The sequence below is a fragment of the Malaclemys terrapin genome, chromosome 3 (assembly GCF_027887155.1).
Source record: "Malaclemys terrapin pileata isolate rMalTer1 chromosome 3, rMalTer1.hap1, whole genome shotgun sequence".
NCBI classification, from domain to species: domain Eukaryota; kingdom Metazoa; phylum Chordata; order Testudines; family Emydidae; genus Malaclemys; species Malaclemys terrapin.
The window spans coordinates 9,607,649-9,622,995 of NC_071507.1; the positions used below are offsets into that span (position 1 = coordinate 9,607,649).

General features: G+C 40.9%; 1 protein-coding gene across 3 annotated transcripts in view; it reads left to right on the top strand.

Moving 5' to 3' along the window:
- The window catches only part of PLCB1 (phospholipase C beta 1), a 627,096-nt gene that overhangs the window by 500,094 nt on the left and 111,655 nt on the right, over window positions 1-15,347 (top strand). For all 3 annotated transcript variants that reach the window (XM_054022546.1, XM_054022548.1, XM_054022547.1), the window contains exons 22-25: window positions 1,447-1,551; window positions 2,409-2,518; window positions 10,427-10,559; window positions 15,045-15,098. In XM_054022546.1, the coding sequence (XP_053878521.1) occupies window positions 1,447-1,551; window positions 2,409-2,518; window positions 10,427-10,559; window positions 15,045-15,098 (402 nt within the window). The remainder of the gene's footprint in view (window positions 1-1,446; window positions 1,552-2,408; window positions 2,519-10,426; window positions 10,560-15,044; window positions 15,099-15,347) is intronic.

Consider the following 15,347-nt stretch of genomic DNA (forward strand, 5'->3'; position numbering starts at 1 on the left):
AAAGTAAATAATTTTGAATATGTTTCTACCATCCATGAGAAGAGAAACACCCAAATCGCTCCAAAGTTAAATCTAGAATGAAACAAGAAAACCTACAGAACTAAAACATACAACTCAGTTGATGGCGTTTACTGGTCAATTATAGCCATTTCGAAAGAAGGGGAGTGACAGTCCTCATTGACATTTCTCCTTTTCAGTCATTGTTTCTGAGGTCGATTGCTCAGAGAGCTTTAGCAGTGGTGGGTGGAAACACTGAGGGTGTGAAACATGCTCTCACGGGATAGTCAGCTTGGCTCATCTTTTCACACTTTCAAAATTGCCTGCAAATGCTCATATTGTAGGTGTATTTTAATTTTTAGCCAATGTGAAGGATTCATCCCCCCTCCCCAGTCTTTTTAAATATGTTGCCATGTCATTTGTTCTGGTGTTCTCTGGGTTTTTTATTGTTAGGTATTCATGTTGTGTGCATATTACGGCATCCTGATTCCTTTTAATTAACTTTGCAGCTCTTTGACTATCTTGACCGGAAGTACATATAAAGATTTTAAATGAAAATAAAGTAGGGTTACAAAGCCAAATCAATCCAAACTAACTGGAAAACAATACGAAAAGTTCAAAGAATTATGTAAATTAGAGCTAGGGAAATAACTGATTTCTTTTGTTCGCTGGCACTTCTGAAAAATCATTTCAGTCCAGGTCGAACTGAAATGAAAAAATGTGGAAAAAGTTGGGCACATTGAAAAAAATCACTTAAGGTCAAAGAAACCAAGTTTCATTCGACCCAAAACATTTTGTTTCAAGCATGTGTGAAGGGCTGAATTCACCAAACAGCCGGAGGAGGAGGAGCAGATGGTGGTTAGACAGAGGCTAGCACTAACACCGACATTTGTGTGCCATATGAGAGACCCACATTCAAATCCCTGCTCCACGTCAGGCAGAGGGAAAAATTAAACCTGGCTCTCCCACATCTCCAATGAGTGCCCTAAGCATTTAGCTAAAAGTTATAAGGAGAGCACCACCACCATCTCCTCCTCCTCCAGCCATTTTGTGAATGGCATCTTGGTATCCCCAAATTACTTTTGGCTGAAACTATTGGGCAAATTCATGTCAAATTCCCAAATTTATTTCATTTGATGATATTCGCCATAAAAAATGCACCCAGCTCCAATCAAATTGCAGATTGACATGAGCCAAAGAACAAGAAATTAGTCAATAGTTTAAAAATAAAGGGGAAAAGATTTTTTTTAATAGTGCTGTCTTGCACCTTTCACCTGCTCCCTTGTCAGTATGTTGTCTACGTAGCTTGTAAACTTTTCTGAGTAAGGATTTGCCTTCCCACAGTCTCTAAAGCGCCTAGGTCACTTGGGCACTATATAAATAATGAATAATAATATAATTACCTTGGACAGAGTTTACATTCTGGACTGGACTGCTCTTATGTTCCAGGGTATCACTACATCTGTCTGAGGAATGAGCGGAACCAGCCTTTGATGTTGCCAGCAGTCTTTGTGTACATAGACGTTAAAGACTACGTACCCGATACTTATGCAGGTAACTATTAAACTATGAACTACAGAGATAAAATTAAATACACAAGTCTTTGGAACCTTCTCAATCTGTTTGTGACAGAGAGCCTGAAACACCACTGTATAAAACTGGTGTAACAGTCTGCAGGCTGCCTGCTCGGATCACAGTCAAGGATCGGGGCCTAAGTACTTATTTCCTAGCAGACTTTGGGTAGCCCTAAAGAAGCCAGGAGTCTTGGGATTTTGTAATCTAAACAATATGCAGTGACTGTGAGATTCAAAGTAAAATGATGAACTTAATTTTTGGAGTCATTTATAAACCTGGGTGGTTTTTTCAAGATCATATTGCAAATGTGCAATTAAAAAAATATTAGTGTGAACGTAAGGGTTCAAAAGCGCTCAGCATTGTCCTAACTAAACATTACCATTTACCATTGTCTTCAGTGGGAGCAGAGTTGGGCCAATGCTGAACAGGCTACAAAATCCCATCCTAAAACTGCCCCCAAAGAGTGCTCATCCCAGGCTCCAAGTGTTTTGGACATAAATTTAAAAACACAGTGCATAGGAGAGATAAACTCATTCAAAGCAGCAGCATTTCTCCTACCTTTTCTTCCCCCAATACCTCTCACAGTAATAAAATAGGGATTAAAATTCTCACCTACATATTGGCCTAGACATGTGCGGAATGTATATTTCCATAAATGGGGTTTCACGGTTAATGCCTTTGGTATGACGGCATAGTCACACATTCACTGAAGATTCTGATGTCCAAGTGATAACTTTGAATAATAGATTTCAAGAAAAACTATGCACCTTCTTAACACTTAATGATCTCTAAAACCATAGATTAACTTTGACCTGAAATGTTTACTTCATTTCCAGATGTGATTGAAGCATTATCCAATCCAATTAGATACGTAAACTTGATGGAACAAAGAGCTAAACAGCTGGCAGCACTCACACTGGAGGATGAAGAAGAGGTAAAGAAAGAGGTAAGGGAGACTTCAGTCACTGAAAATTCATCATATTTGGTGGGATTTTCAAAAGCATCTACATGATTTAGAACTTCATTGAAAGTCAGTGGGACTTGTGCTCATCAGTCACTTAAGAACTTTTCAAAATCCCACCCATTATCTAAGGGCCAGGTTTTGATACACTTACTTTGTGTCCATTGTACTCCATGTGGGATCCTCTTCAAGTCCATAGGATTATGCATGGTCAAATGAAGTAAGGGTATCAGAATCTGATCTTTAGTGAAAAAGTGTTGGATGTCACACAACATGGGGGGGGGGAAAAACAACCAACCACAGACCCTCATGGTTGTTTATCATTTTGATCGTGTGGTTTTCCAATTCCCAGTGAGAGGACTATATCATTCGCTTTCTTTGAAAATATTACAAATTTTGCAGGAATTTTGAGGGCTTTCTATTTTGGTCTCTGAAAATTGTATTCTCTTCACAGGAGGAGAGTTTCTCTTCACCTGCTGCACAAATTCTGATGTCTCCACATTATGAGCCCAATTTTCATTTACACAAAGGCCCCTTTACATCCACTATAAGGCTCCATTAAACTACCAGAGTGGTGTAGAGTCCTTTGTGTGAATGAGAATTCAGACCTATTACTCTAGTTTAACTGTAATTTTGTAGAAGCCAGATTTTCAATGGTTCATCTTTGTGCCTTTGTTTGCATAAGCACTTATCACTAAGAACATATAAGAATGGCCAGACTGGGTCAGATCAAAGGTCCATCTAGCCCAGTATCCTGTCTTCCAACAGTGGCAAATGCCAGGTGCTTCAGAGGGAATGAACAGAACAGGTAATCATCAAGTGATCCATCCCCTGTCACCCATTCCCAGCTTCTGGCAAACAGAGGCTAAGGACACCATTCCTGCCCATCCTGGCTAATAACCATTGATGGACCTATCCTCCCTGAATTTATCTAGTTCTTTTTTGAGCCCTGTTATAGTCTTGGCCTTCACAACATCCTCTGGCATACAGTTCCACAGGTTGACTGTGCGTTGTGTGAAGAAATACTTCCTTTTGTTTGTTTTAAACCTGCTGCCTATTAATTTCATTTGGTGACCCCTAGTTCTTGTGTTATGAGCAGGAGTAAATTACACTTCCTTATTTACTTTCTCCACACCAGTCATGATTTTATAGACTTCTACCATATCCCCCCTTAGTCATCTCTTTTCCAAGCTGAAAAGTCCCAGTCTTATTAATCTCTCCTTATACAGAAGCTGTTCCATACCCCTAATCATTTTTGTTGCCCTTTTCCAATTCCAATATGGTTTATTTTTGAGATGGGGTGACCACATCTGCATGCAGTATTGAAGATGTGGGTGTACCATGGATTTATAAGACTAAACTCACATTTGCCTGTGCAGGTGCAGTCATTGTACAAACATATGTAGACATATGTCCATTATTGTGCATGCCTGGGGGCCTCTGACAATTATGCACTGATTTTCAGTGGTAAATGCATATTATAGTTTTATTTATGTTGAGGTTTAAAAACCACCTGTGGAATTTGACTTCCCAATTCTCATTAATGTTACTAGAAATTGGGCACCCGAATGGCTTTGAAAATCCCAACATTAGATTTTAAACAATTCCTGTGTCATACTCTAGGTCCGTCACATGAGTTAAAGGGTATTCAGCACAAGCAGTTAAGTCCTGATTCCTGGAAGACAGGGAAACAGGGTCTCCACAGTCCTTTATTTGCCCCCTTCCCTATTTCCTGGATCCTTCATTCTCAAAGGTATAAAAGCTCAACTGAACTCGCTTTTGTAACCAAGAATACACTCCCCAAATAAGATTAAATGAGTTAGTCATTACAGTTCCTTGGCCAACAGTTTGCCTCTTTGTCTCTTTATTATGTACAGTTTCACAAGTTTGCTTGAATGAGGACATTGAAATACTCAATAGTATTTCAGAAGTTTATCTAGGACAATACTATACTAGATTCTATTTTAGTAGAAAACTCTTTTTTTAACATAATCTGTTAAGCACATCTAGAGGTAAGTTTTTGCATAAAAAGTGAATATGCATTTGATTTGGACAAGATTATCACTTATTTGTTAGTCTAAGAAAAATATTGTCAGAAAGTACATATTAAAGGCAAACAGGAAGATGGGAAGTTAAATTGCTGCAAACAGTTTTGGTGAATGCTCTCATACTTCAAACAGCTTGAAATCTCTTCGGGCAAAGGCACTTACTTTACAGTGGGAGAGAAGTATGTTTTAGGAGGAAAATGGCATGATTGTGGTATTGCGTTTATCAGTAAAACTAGCAAAACTGATGCAGTGGCAGGAGATACATGCAAATTTGCAACATTAAGTTTCATTTTAAGTGTCCCATTCCTACCATGTCTTGGTACACATACATCTTGGGTAATCAATCTGAAATGGATTGAGCACTAAAAATGTATTTTTCTCATTCCTGAACTTTTGTGTATTTTTAATACTGTGTTCTTGTTGTTTTCAATTTCTTGGGCAAAGGTTTCAGAGTGAAGGATGTTACTTTTCTACGTGCATGTTTGCTCATAAAAATCACACTTGCAAGGGTAACTCTATGTCGAACTTCCAGATTTGTGCACACACACGTGTATACACTCAATTTTGTTAAATGGAGTTTCAAATATATAGGCTATATTTGTAAGATTATCTTTTATGTCCAAAGATGAGTGGTTTCCTAGCATAGAATTTTTTTCCCTTTGATGTATTTAATCAGGCTTCTTGCCAGCAGTCGATGAAGGAAAATAGACAAATTTTCAATGAGATATTAGAGCTTAACCTTCAGGTGTGAAAATCAGAAAAATCATAAGCTAGCAACCACAGAAATTACTTAATAATTAATTGTACTCAGTTTGAATCAGATACAGGTTTGGAATGATACTATCCAGGAATAAACCAGCCAAGTAGGGGAATTAGCTACAGAATTGATCATTTCTTTTGCAATATGTAGCACTTTATTTTCAGAAAAGAACCACATTTGAACATGATATGAATTCTCAATTTTGGATCACGGGCAGCTACATGAGTCCAGATCTTCCTTCACTGCAAACCTTAGAATTACTATATTTAAAATGCTGTGTCCCAGAAAAAAACTTTGTAAAATTAGAAGCATTTTAATACTTTAATTGTGCATTGTAGCTATACAGCTATAAAAGTCCAGTACACTTTTTTATGTGCCTGTGTAAAATAGTTTGTAAGGAAGCAATTTTATGGGTACTCTGTCCCATTCCATTCCCTTTGCTTATATGGCACAAAGGGAGCAGAAGTCACTCACAGGTCCCTAGCTGGAGATTCCTGGGCATGAGGAAGTCCTCATCGGGTGTAGAGCCATGTAACTAGTCCCTGTGCCTTTCTCCCTGCAGCCATGCCACAGGTAGGGTTGCCAACCCTCCCGGATTGGCCGGGAGTTTCCCGGAATCGGAATCGATCTCTCTGTGGCTACTGAAACCAGTCCAGGAGATTTTAATAAGCCGCTAAAAGGCTGGTCGGCGGCGCAGCGGGGCTAAGGCAGGCTCTCTATCTGCCCTGGTTCCACGCGGATCCCGGAAGTGACTGGCACGTCCCTCTGGCTCCTAGGCGCAGGGGTGGCCAGGGGGTCTCTGAGCGCTGCTCCCCCTCCCCCGAGCGCCGACTCCACATCTCCCATTGGCTGGGGCAGCGCTGAGCCTAGGAGCTGGATATGCCGGCTGCTTCCGGGAGCCACTCGAAGTAAGCGCCACTCAGCCGGAGCCCGCACCCCAGCCCTCTTCCGCATACTAACCCCCTACTCCAGCCCTGAGCCCCCTCCCACATCCAAACTTCCTCCCAGAGCCCGCACCCCGAACCCACTCCTGCATCCCAACCCACTGCCCCAGCCCTGAGCCCCCTCCTGCACCCAAACTCCCTCCCAGAAACCGCACCCTGCACCCCAACCCCCTGCCCCAGGCTCAGCCCAGAGCCCCCTCCCACACTCCCACAACTGGCATTCTGCCAATGATAACAACCTCAGTGTCCTGTTTGCCCACTTCTCATGGTTATCTCTGTGTCTTTGCCCATTGCCACCGCCTCGTGGAATACCCATTCTGAGCTGGCACCCCGGCCGCTACTCTCTCCTCATTCAGATCCTTCCTAAAGACCCCTCTGCTATTGACATGCACAGACATGAGTGAACAGAGACTGTAATCCCGAAATCTCCACTACATCCAGACAGGATGGAGAGTGGTGGCTACAAGGAGCCGATTGTGGCTAACTGATTCGAAGTCACCCAGCCTTGTCATAAGTCAGAGCACAAGGCATCCTGCCTTTACATATGCTGCTGGCATAAAGTCCCTTTTACAGGAAAGAATCAGGTCAGGCATAGGGGATCTTCTGAGATGATCCCCCCTCCTCCTTACATCAGGTGTGGTTAGAGTGGAAGGTAGCTACAGTGCCACTTTTTGGTGTATAGTAGAACAAAATCCAATCCTATGCATCTATATAAGACTGCTCTTCCCTGCTGAACACTAACCTTTGATGAGTAAGCACAGTCTTTTACTGAAGACATGACAAAGCATAGGATGTAAACCAGGGGTAGGCAACCTATGGCATGCGTGCCGAAGGCAGCACGCGAGCTAATTTTCAGTGGCACTCACAGTGCCCGGGTCCTGGCCACCGGTCCGGGGGGCTCTGCATTTTAATTTAATTTTAAACTAAGATTCGTAAACATTTTAAAAACCTTATTTACTTTACATACAACAATAGTTTAGTAATATATTATAGACTTATAGAAAGAGACCTTCTAAAAACATTAAAATGTATTACTAGCACTCGAAACCCTAAATTAGAGTGAATAAATGAAGACTCGGCACACCACTTCTGAAAGGTTGCCAACCCCCTGTAAACTAATGTTCCTTTTATACCTCGCTACTAAAACGTAAAATATGAGGATGGAATGCATAATGTATTAAGAAAGATAACCTGTGATATTCTCCATTAAGGGAAAATCACATTCACTTAAGAATTGTGGGTAGTCATGAATTATGAGAAGAGGAAGTGCTTTGTAACAAGATTCAATTGCTTGTTACACAAAACATGGCTCTTTGTTCACTTCCTGAACTAGGGTTACCATATTTAGCAAATAAAAAAAGAGGACCCTCCACGGGCCCTGGCCCCGCCCATTTCCCCACCCCCTAGCCCCGCCCCAACTCCGCCCCTTCCCCGCCCAACCCCGTCCTAACTCCGCCCCCTCCCACTCCCAGCCACGCGAAAAGGGCTGTCCGAGCTCTACCGGCTTCACGGTTTGCCGGGCAGCCCGCAGACCCTGCGCCCCCGGCCGGTGCTTCCCCAGCACAGCTGGAGCCCGGGAGGGGAAGCCCCCAGCCGGGGGCGCAGGGTCTGGAGGCTGCCCGGCAAACCGTGAAGCCGGTAGTGCTTGGGCTTCGGGCAGCCCCTATGCCTCCGGACCCTACGCCCCCGGCCGGGCACTTCCCCTCCCGCGCTCCGGCAGCGCAGGGTCCGGAGGCATGGGGGCTGCCCAAAGCCCGTAGCGCTCGGCTCTTAAACAGAGCCGAAGAGTCAGGGGAGGAGCAGAGCCGGCACGGCCGGAGGCTCTGCTCCTCCCCTGACTCTTCGGCTCTGTTTAAGAGCTGAGCTGCCCGAGCGCTACCGGCTTCGGGCAGCTCCCATGCCTCCGGACCCTGCGCCGCCGGAGCTCGGGAAGGGAAGTGCCCGGCCGGCGGCTGGGGTCCGGAGGCAAGGGGGGGGCTGCCTGAAGCCCATAGCGCTCAGGCAGCTCGGATCTTAAACAGAGCCGAAGAGTCAGGGGAGGAGCAGAGCAGTCGTGGGAGGGGAAGTGCCCGGCCGGCATTTTCCCGGACATGTTCGGCTTTTTGGCAATTCTCCCTGGACGGGGGTTTGATTGCCGAAAAGCCGGACATGTCCGGGAAAAAACGGACGTATGGTAACTCTACCTGAACTTGTCTCATGTTTGCGATTTAGTTTCTGGAAGCAAATATCTCTGGTGCCCAAAACTGATCAGCCATGTTAATCGTTTGAAAACAAGGTGCAATGCTACTTGAATTTTATTAGCATATATCAACCTGGTGGCAAAAAAGAAAATGTGCACTTGCACACACAAAATTGGCTCCTTACTTTCCAGGCATGAATTTGCAAGCTGGGATGCAAGCTTGTAAGTCTAGCTTTATTTTTTATTAATCATTCATGCAGTGTAAGTTCTCACTAGCAGAGCATTTTTTATTAAACTATTGAACGTGACTTCCTTTAACAGTGTTTAAAGAAGAAAAAAATAAAACCAGCCAAGACTTCTACCAAAAACAGGATCATTCTAGAATGAAAGTGGACATGCACATCACTGTTCAGATCATGTTTTGCTTATGCATGAGATAAACGAAGTGGTTGGAATAGATTGGATCTCCTGATAGACACAATGGCGGTGATATCCTTGTATCCCATTGTATAGCTGTGTTAGAATTAAGGCCTGGTCCACACTAACACCCCACTTCGAACTAAGGTACACAAATTCAGCTACGTTAATAACGTAGCTGAATTCGAAGTACCTTAGTTCGAACTTACCGCGGGTCCAGACGCGGCAGACAGGCTCCCCCGTCGAAGCCGCGTACTCCTCTCGCCAAGCTGGACTACCGGCGTCGACGGCGAGCACTTCCGGGATCGATCCGGGATCGATTTATCGCGTCTAGACAAGACGCGATAAATCGATCCCAGAAGATCGATTGCTTACCGCCGGACCTGGAGGTAAGTGTAGACCTACCCTAAGATGTTGAGGCAGAGATCCCTTCACAGTACACAAAGTGTTATGGTATATGACTGTTGAGCCAGGTTGCAGTAAACTGGCCGTGTAATTAGCGTAAAACAATTATACCAGAACCTGTGTTGCCTCTTGAGAGAGTGGCAGACGGATATTCTGACAGCTGTCTCCTGCTTCTGCTTGTAATTTGATTATCCTCAAAGAGTGAAACAGAAGCAGCCTGTGGAACAAGCCAGGACTGTATTCAGCTGGTGCCATGGCAACCAGTTCTTCGTACTCTTTTTGGCCGTCTGAAAATCCAAATAGCTTACCAGTGCTGTGAGTCCCTCCTCCTCCTCCCTGAGCATGGAGTGGTTGTATGTCTTTGTAAACCTAACGTCCACAAGAGTAACTGTAAGGGATTCATAAGGGAACTGGCAAGGAGGAAAAGGCTGTGGAAAATGCTTAGATGAGTTGGATACCAGAGACACATTTATGTAGAGTTCAGCAGGATGGAGGTATTGTTTATATGCTCTCTGTTGAGTGTAGTTATGAGAATATTATATCCTGGGGATAAGAAGTATGTGTGCATGTCTTGAGAGTTGATGAATAATTACACTGTCTAGTAAAATTAGCTATGAAATTTAGCAGCCATTCCATACACATATTTTGTTCATAATAGGGATCTGAATGGTATTTTCCTGCTATCTTCTATTTACTTCTAGAAGGATTTTATGATGCAGCACAATGCTGATTCTATGTAGTTTTACCTCTGATATTGCTAACTAATACATATTATAAATGGGTAAATTACCTGTCTGTTTTGTGGCTGGAAACTATTCAGCTGAATTATATCCTGTTAAAAAAATTTTTTCTGAGGTTATACAAGACAAAAATACACTCAGAATAATTGTTCAGAAAGATATGTGCTGTATTTCTGAAAGTTAACTTGCAAAAATGAACTGCAATACAGTGGAAAACTGAAGCTACTAAGTCCAGATTTTTCTTTTAGAGCAGTGTATTTAAAACCTGTACGAAATTTCAGGATCAAAAGAGGCAAGACGGTTGGATTGGAAATAAATAACTCCCTCCCCCTCCCCCTGCATGTATTTATTATGTATATACCTATTTGGAAAAGTAATGTAAAATATTCTGTATCTTTAGGTTGATCAGGGGGATGCACCATCAGAAGCTAATAATGAGCCCAGACCAACACCAGCAGAAAATGGACTAAGTCACTCCACTTCTCTGACAACGAAGCCAGCAACTCAGGTTGTCCATAGTCAACCAGCCCCGGGTAAAAGACTTAAACGCTTTTTTCCTACATTAATTATTTAAAAAACAAAACCAAGAAATGGCTGAATAACACTTTCTGTGTGTGCTTTGCATTTAAAAAAAAGCTATATAAAATGAGTAGGGGAAAATTGTCCTATGTTTTAACACATATTATTATTTATTTCACAGCATTAGTAATAGCCTCTTTCTTCCAGAAGTATATCTGTAGGCTTCACATACTGTATCCACTTATGCCTGAAAAGCAGTCACCATTGGAGTGAAACAGGTCATGATTATACAAGAGTTGAAGACAGAAATAATAAATAATAATAATAAAATATAGGGCGGTCAAGTGATTACAAATTAATCACGATTAATCGTGTAATTAAAAAAGTAATCATGATTAATTGTGTGATTAATTGCGCTGTTAAACAATAATAAAATACCATTTATTTAAATATTTTTGGATGTTTTCTACATTTTCAAATATGTTGATTTCAATTACAACACAGAATACGAAGTGTACAGTGCTCACTTTGTATTTATTTTTTATTACAAATACTTGCACTGTAAAAAACAAAAGAAATAGTATTTTTCAATTCACCTCATACAATTTACTGTAGTGCAATCTCTTTATCATGAAAGTTGAACTTAGAAATGTAGAATTATGTACAAAAAATAACTGCATTCATAAATAAAACAATGTGAAATTTTAGAGCCTACAAGTCTACTCAGTCCTATTTCTTGTTCAGCCAATCACTTAGACAACCAAATTTGTTTACATTTGCAGGAGATAAATGTTACATAACTGCATGCAAATTTGTTCGTCTTAGCGATTGGCTGAACAAGAAGTAGGACTGAGTGGACTTGTACGCTCTAAAGTTGTATGTTGTTTTGTTTTTGAGTGCAGTTATGTAACAAAATGCTGCCCGCTTCTTGTCACACTGTCACCTGGAAGAGAGAACAGGTGTTCTCATGGCACTGTTGTTGCCAGTGTTGCAAGATATTTACATGCCAGATGCACTAAAGATTCATAGGTCCCTTCATGCTTCAACCACCATTCCAAAGGACATGCGTCCATGCTAATGATGGGTTCTGCTCGATAACTATCCAAAGCAATGTAGACCGACGCATGTTCATTTTCATCATCTGAGTCAGATGCCATCAGCAGAAGGTTGATTTTCTTTTTTGGTGGTTTGGGTTCTCTAGTTTCTGTATCAGAATGTTGCTCCTTTAAGACTTCTGAAAGCATGCTCCACACCTCATCCCTCTCCGATTTTGGAAGTCACTTCGGTTTCTTAAAATCTTGGGTCAAGTGCTGTAGCTATCTTTAGAAATTTCACATTGGTATCTTCTTTGAATTTTGTCAAATTTGCAGTGAAAGTGTTGTTAAAACGAACATGTGTTGGGTCATCATCCAAGACTGCTATAACATGAAATATATGACAGAATGTGGGTAAAATAGAACAGGAGATATACAATTCTCTCCCCCAGGAGTTCAGTCACAAATTTAATTAACACATTATTTTTTTAACGAGCATCAGCAGCATGGAGGCATGTCCTCTGGAATGTTGGCCGAAGCATGAAGGGGTATACAAATGTTTAGCATATCTGGCACATAAATACCTTGCACCACCGGCTACAAAAGTGCCATGCGAACACCTGTTCTCACTTTCAGGTGACATTGTAAATAAGAAGCGGGCAGCATTATTGCCCATAAATATAAACAAATTTGTTCGTCTTAGCGATTGGCTGAACAAGAAGTAGGACTGAGTGGACTTGTATGCTCTAAAGTTGTACATTGTTTTGTTTTTGAGTGCAGTTATGTAACAAAAAAACCCTACATTTGTAAATTACACTTTTACGATAAAGAGATTGCACTACAGTACTTGTATAAAGTGAATTGAAAAATACTATTTCTTTTATCATTTTTACAGTGCAAATATTTGTAATCTAAAATAATATAAAGTGAGTACTGTACACTTTGTATTCTGTGTTGTAATAGAAATCAATATATTTGAAAATGTAGAAAAAATCCACAAATATTTAATAAATTTCAACTGGTATTCTATTGTTTAACAGTGCAATTAATCGCAATTAATTTTTTGAGTTAATCGCATGAGTTAACTGTGATTAATCGACAGCTGTAATAAAATAATAATAATAATAAAACACACTCATAGACAAGGGCTCCTTGAACTTTGGAGAGGCAATGAGCAGAATCCAGTATGAACATTACTCTGGAATTTGCTTGTGAATTGTAAGTACCAGTGCAGCACTTAACGCGATGGGCCATGGAATACCAAACACGTCTGAAGAATCTGGCCACTTCATGAAGGTGCCTAAATGGAGTTGAGCTGTGTAGAAAATCGGACCCCGATATTGTGTGCTGAGCATTTTTTTGATACCTGGCTCTATGTTGATAAGCATAATAGCAATATGTTTTGAACATCTCCTAGTCTTACAGTAAAGTACACATGTCCCTTGCTTCATATGCTTTCTAAAATCTCACTTCTTCCAGAAGTGAGTTTGTTATCCCAACCTCTGGATGTCCCAGGGTGACCAGTCTTCTGTTATTGAATATTTACATGCCTCTGTCTCTTAAATTGCTGTGTCTTAAGGGTTGTCTTCATTTTCATATATTAATACAGCACAAGCATTGTTAATGCTAAATAAATAATAATACCCCCCATGCACATTATCCTGGTAAATGTACATTTTTACTCCTGTCTCAGGTCTTCCAAAACAATTGCCCCATCATCTCAACACCCACGCCTACACTTTTATTGGTTTAGCTATGGGCCTATGATACTTGAGAAGCAATTTGCTCACACAAAGGAAGAATTAAATAGGAGAGGACATGTATTTTAATAAAGAAGGGGGCACAGATGCAAGCATAGACATTTTTCCTGAGTTTTGAAAATAATAAAGTATTCTGTAATTGTGCAGCTGAGTGTTCCATTATGGTCAAGGTCGTTTGCACAACAGTTCCTTATGTCCAAGTGCGGTAGACTCTTAAATTGCTTTTACAAAAATATTTCCAGTTATTTGTGCATGTATTTACCTTTTCCTGTACACTTAAAATTCATTCTTTGAAAATGGAGGCCTGTATACATTTGTATTGATATATCTATTTTTAAAAGAATTCTAAAACTACATTATTTCCAATTTAATTATTGATTGTTCATCATAGGCCCCATCCAACTTCCACAAACTTCAGAGGAGTTGTACCAGACCCTTTTAAAGCAATTTTGAACTGTCACTTAAAGTACCAGTGTTGTACTAACCATGAGCCAAATCGTGTTTACCTTACTCACACGATTGGTCCCACTGAATTCAGCGGCATCCCTCTCATAAGAAAAGTGAGGTGGCTAGGGTGTTTTATGTTGTGTTGTGTTGTTTGGTGTTGATACAAGTGTTGCCTCTATAGACCATACGGCTAGTTTGCCTTTATTATATTCACTGTCTTGCTTTCATTACATTCCACATTCATTATATTCAGCAGTAATGCAAGGAACCTAAAGGCCTGTACGACATTAGCTTCAGCACTTAGCATAATGCTTGAGGCCTATGAACGTTGGCACAGATAAATGGCCCAGTGGTAACCCCCCAAGTTTTGGGGAACTGAGAATAAAGTGTTTAAGGGGAAATTTTCTCAGAATTTACCAAAACTACATGAACATGAGCTAACATTCGCAGATGTCTGACCACAAGAATGCCCTATCGACGAATCGACATATATGATAATAAATTGAGATCATTAGTATACTAACCAATAGGAGAAGGGCACCTCAACATTAGTATGGTGAGGAAATACAAATAAGGAAGAGGGGAGAAACCCCTACTGAATGTGCATTAGGCATAGTGGCGTCAGCGTAACATATTATACAAGTTGCATCCCAGCCTGCGGGCAATAGGAGAGAGAGGTGTAGTCCTTGGGAGATGCCAGGATGATGGCACTGGTGAGGATGAGGAAGGTGATGGTGATGAGGAAGATAATGGCTAACATTTCAGGTTGTTCTGCAAGGAATGGTGTGAGTATATGGATGTGCAGATGGACATTCTGTACTATATCCATCTACCTTACTGAGCTGGAGTGTTTGTGACTTTGCTAAATGTATTAATAAACTATTGTAAATACAGAAGTTTTCCTAGAGTGTGAGTGTTGCAACTGTGTACATCAGGGTTCCCAACTCTACAGTAATTTTAATACTGAGCCTGATCTTGGGACAAGAACCTGTCAACCCTCAAAGTGATAACTGGAATTCTTAAGTAATCAATATAATTAATACATAATCTATGAACTGGGATACACATCCATGTTGCTACTCTTGGGCAGTGTGAAAGGTACCTAAAAATATATTTCCTCACATTATTCAGAATGTTTACACAACTGTATATGCTATGTCAACTGCGATAATGATATAGAATATATATAAATTTTCTACAGGCAACACGTGACTTCTGTTTAAAAAGAATGGAAATCAATACTATCTTTTACTTCCAGGTTCTGTGAAAGCACCTGCAAAAACAGAAGATCTTATTCAGAGTGTCCTAACAGGTAATAAAAATACAGGTGTTATGCAGTAGCATATTCTGAATGAATATTACGGTTTTGTCCAGGGATACGTACATTTCGTAAAATAGGCTACCTGGTTTAGACTTTTCATTGTCTGATTATTGCTGAAAGAACTTTGTGGCAAATGTACATACCAGGACTTGTTCCCTTAGGACACAATCCTGCATCTTGAATGGCAACCCCCCCATTGACTACAATGAGAGTAGGATTGGGTCCCTACAGGGAGCTTTT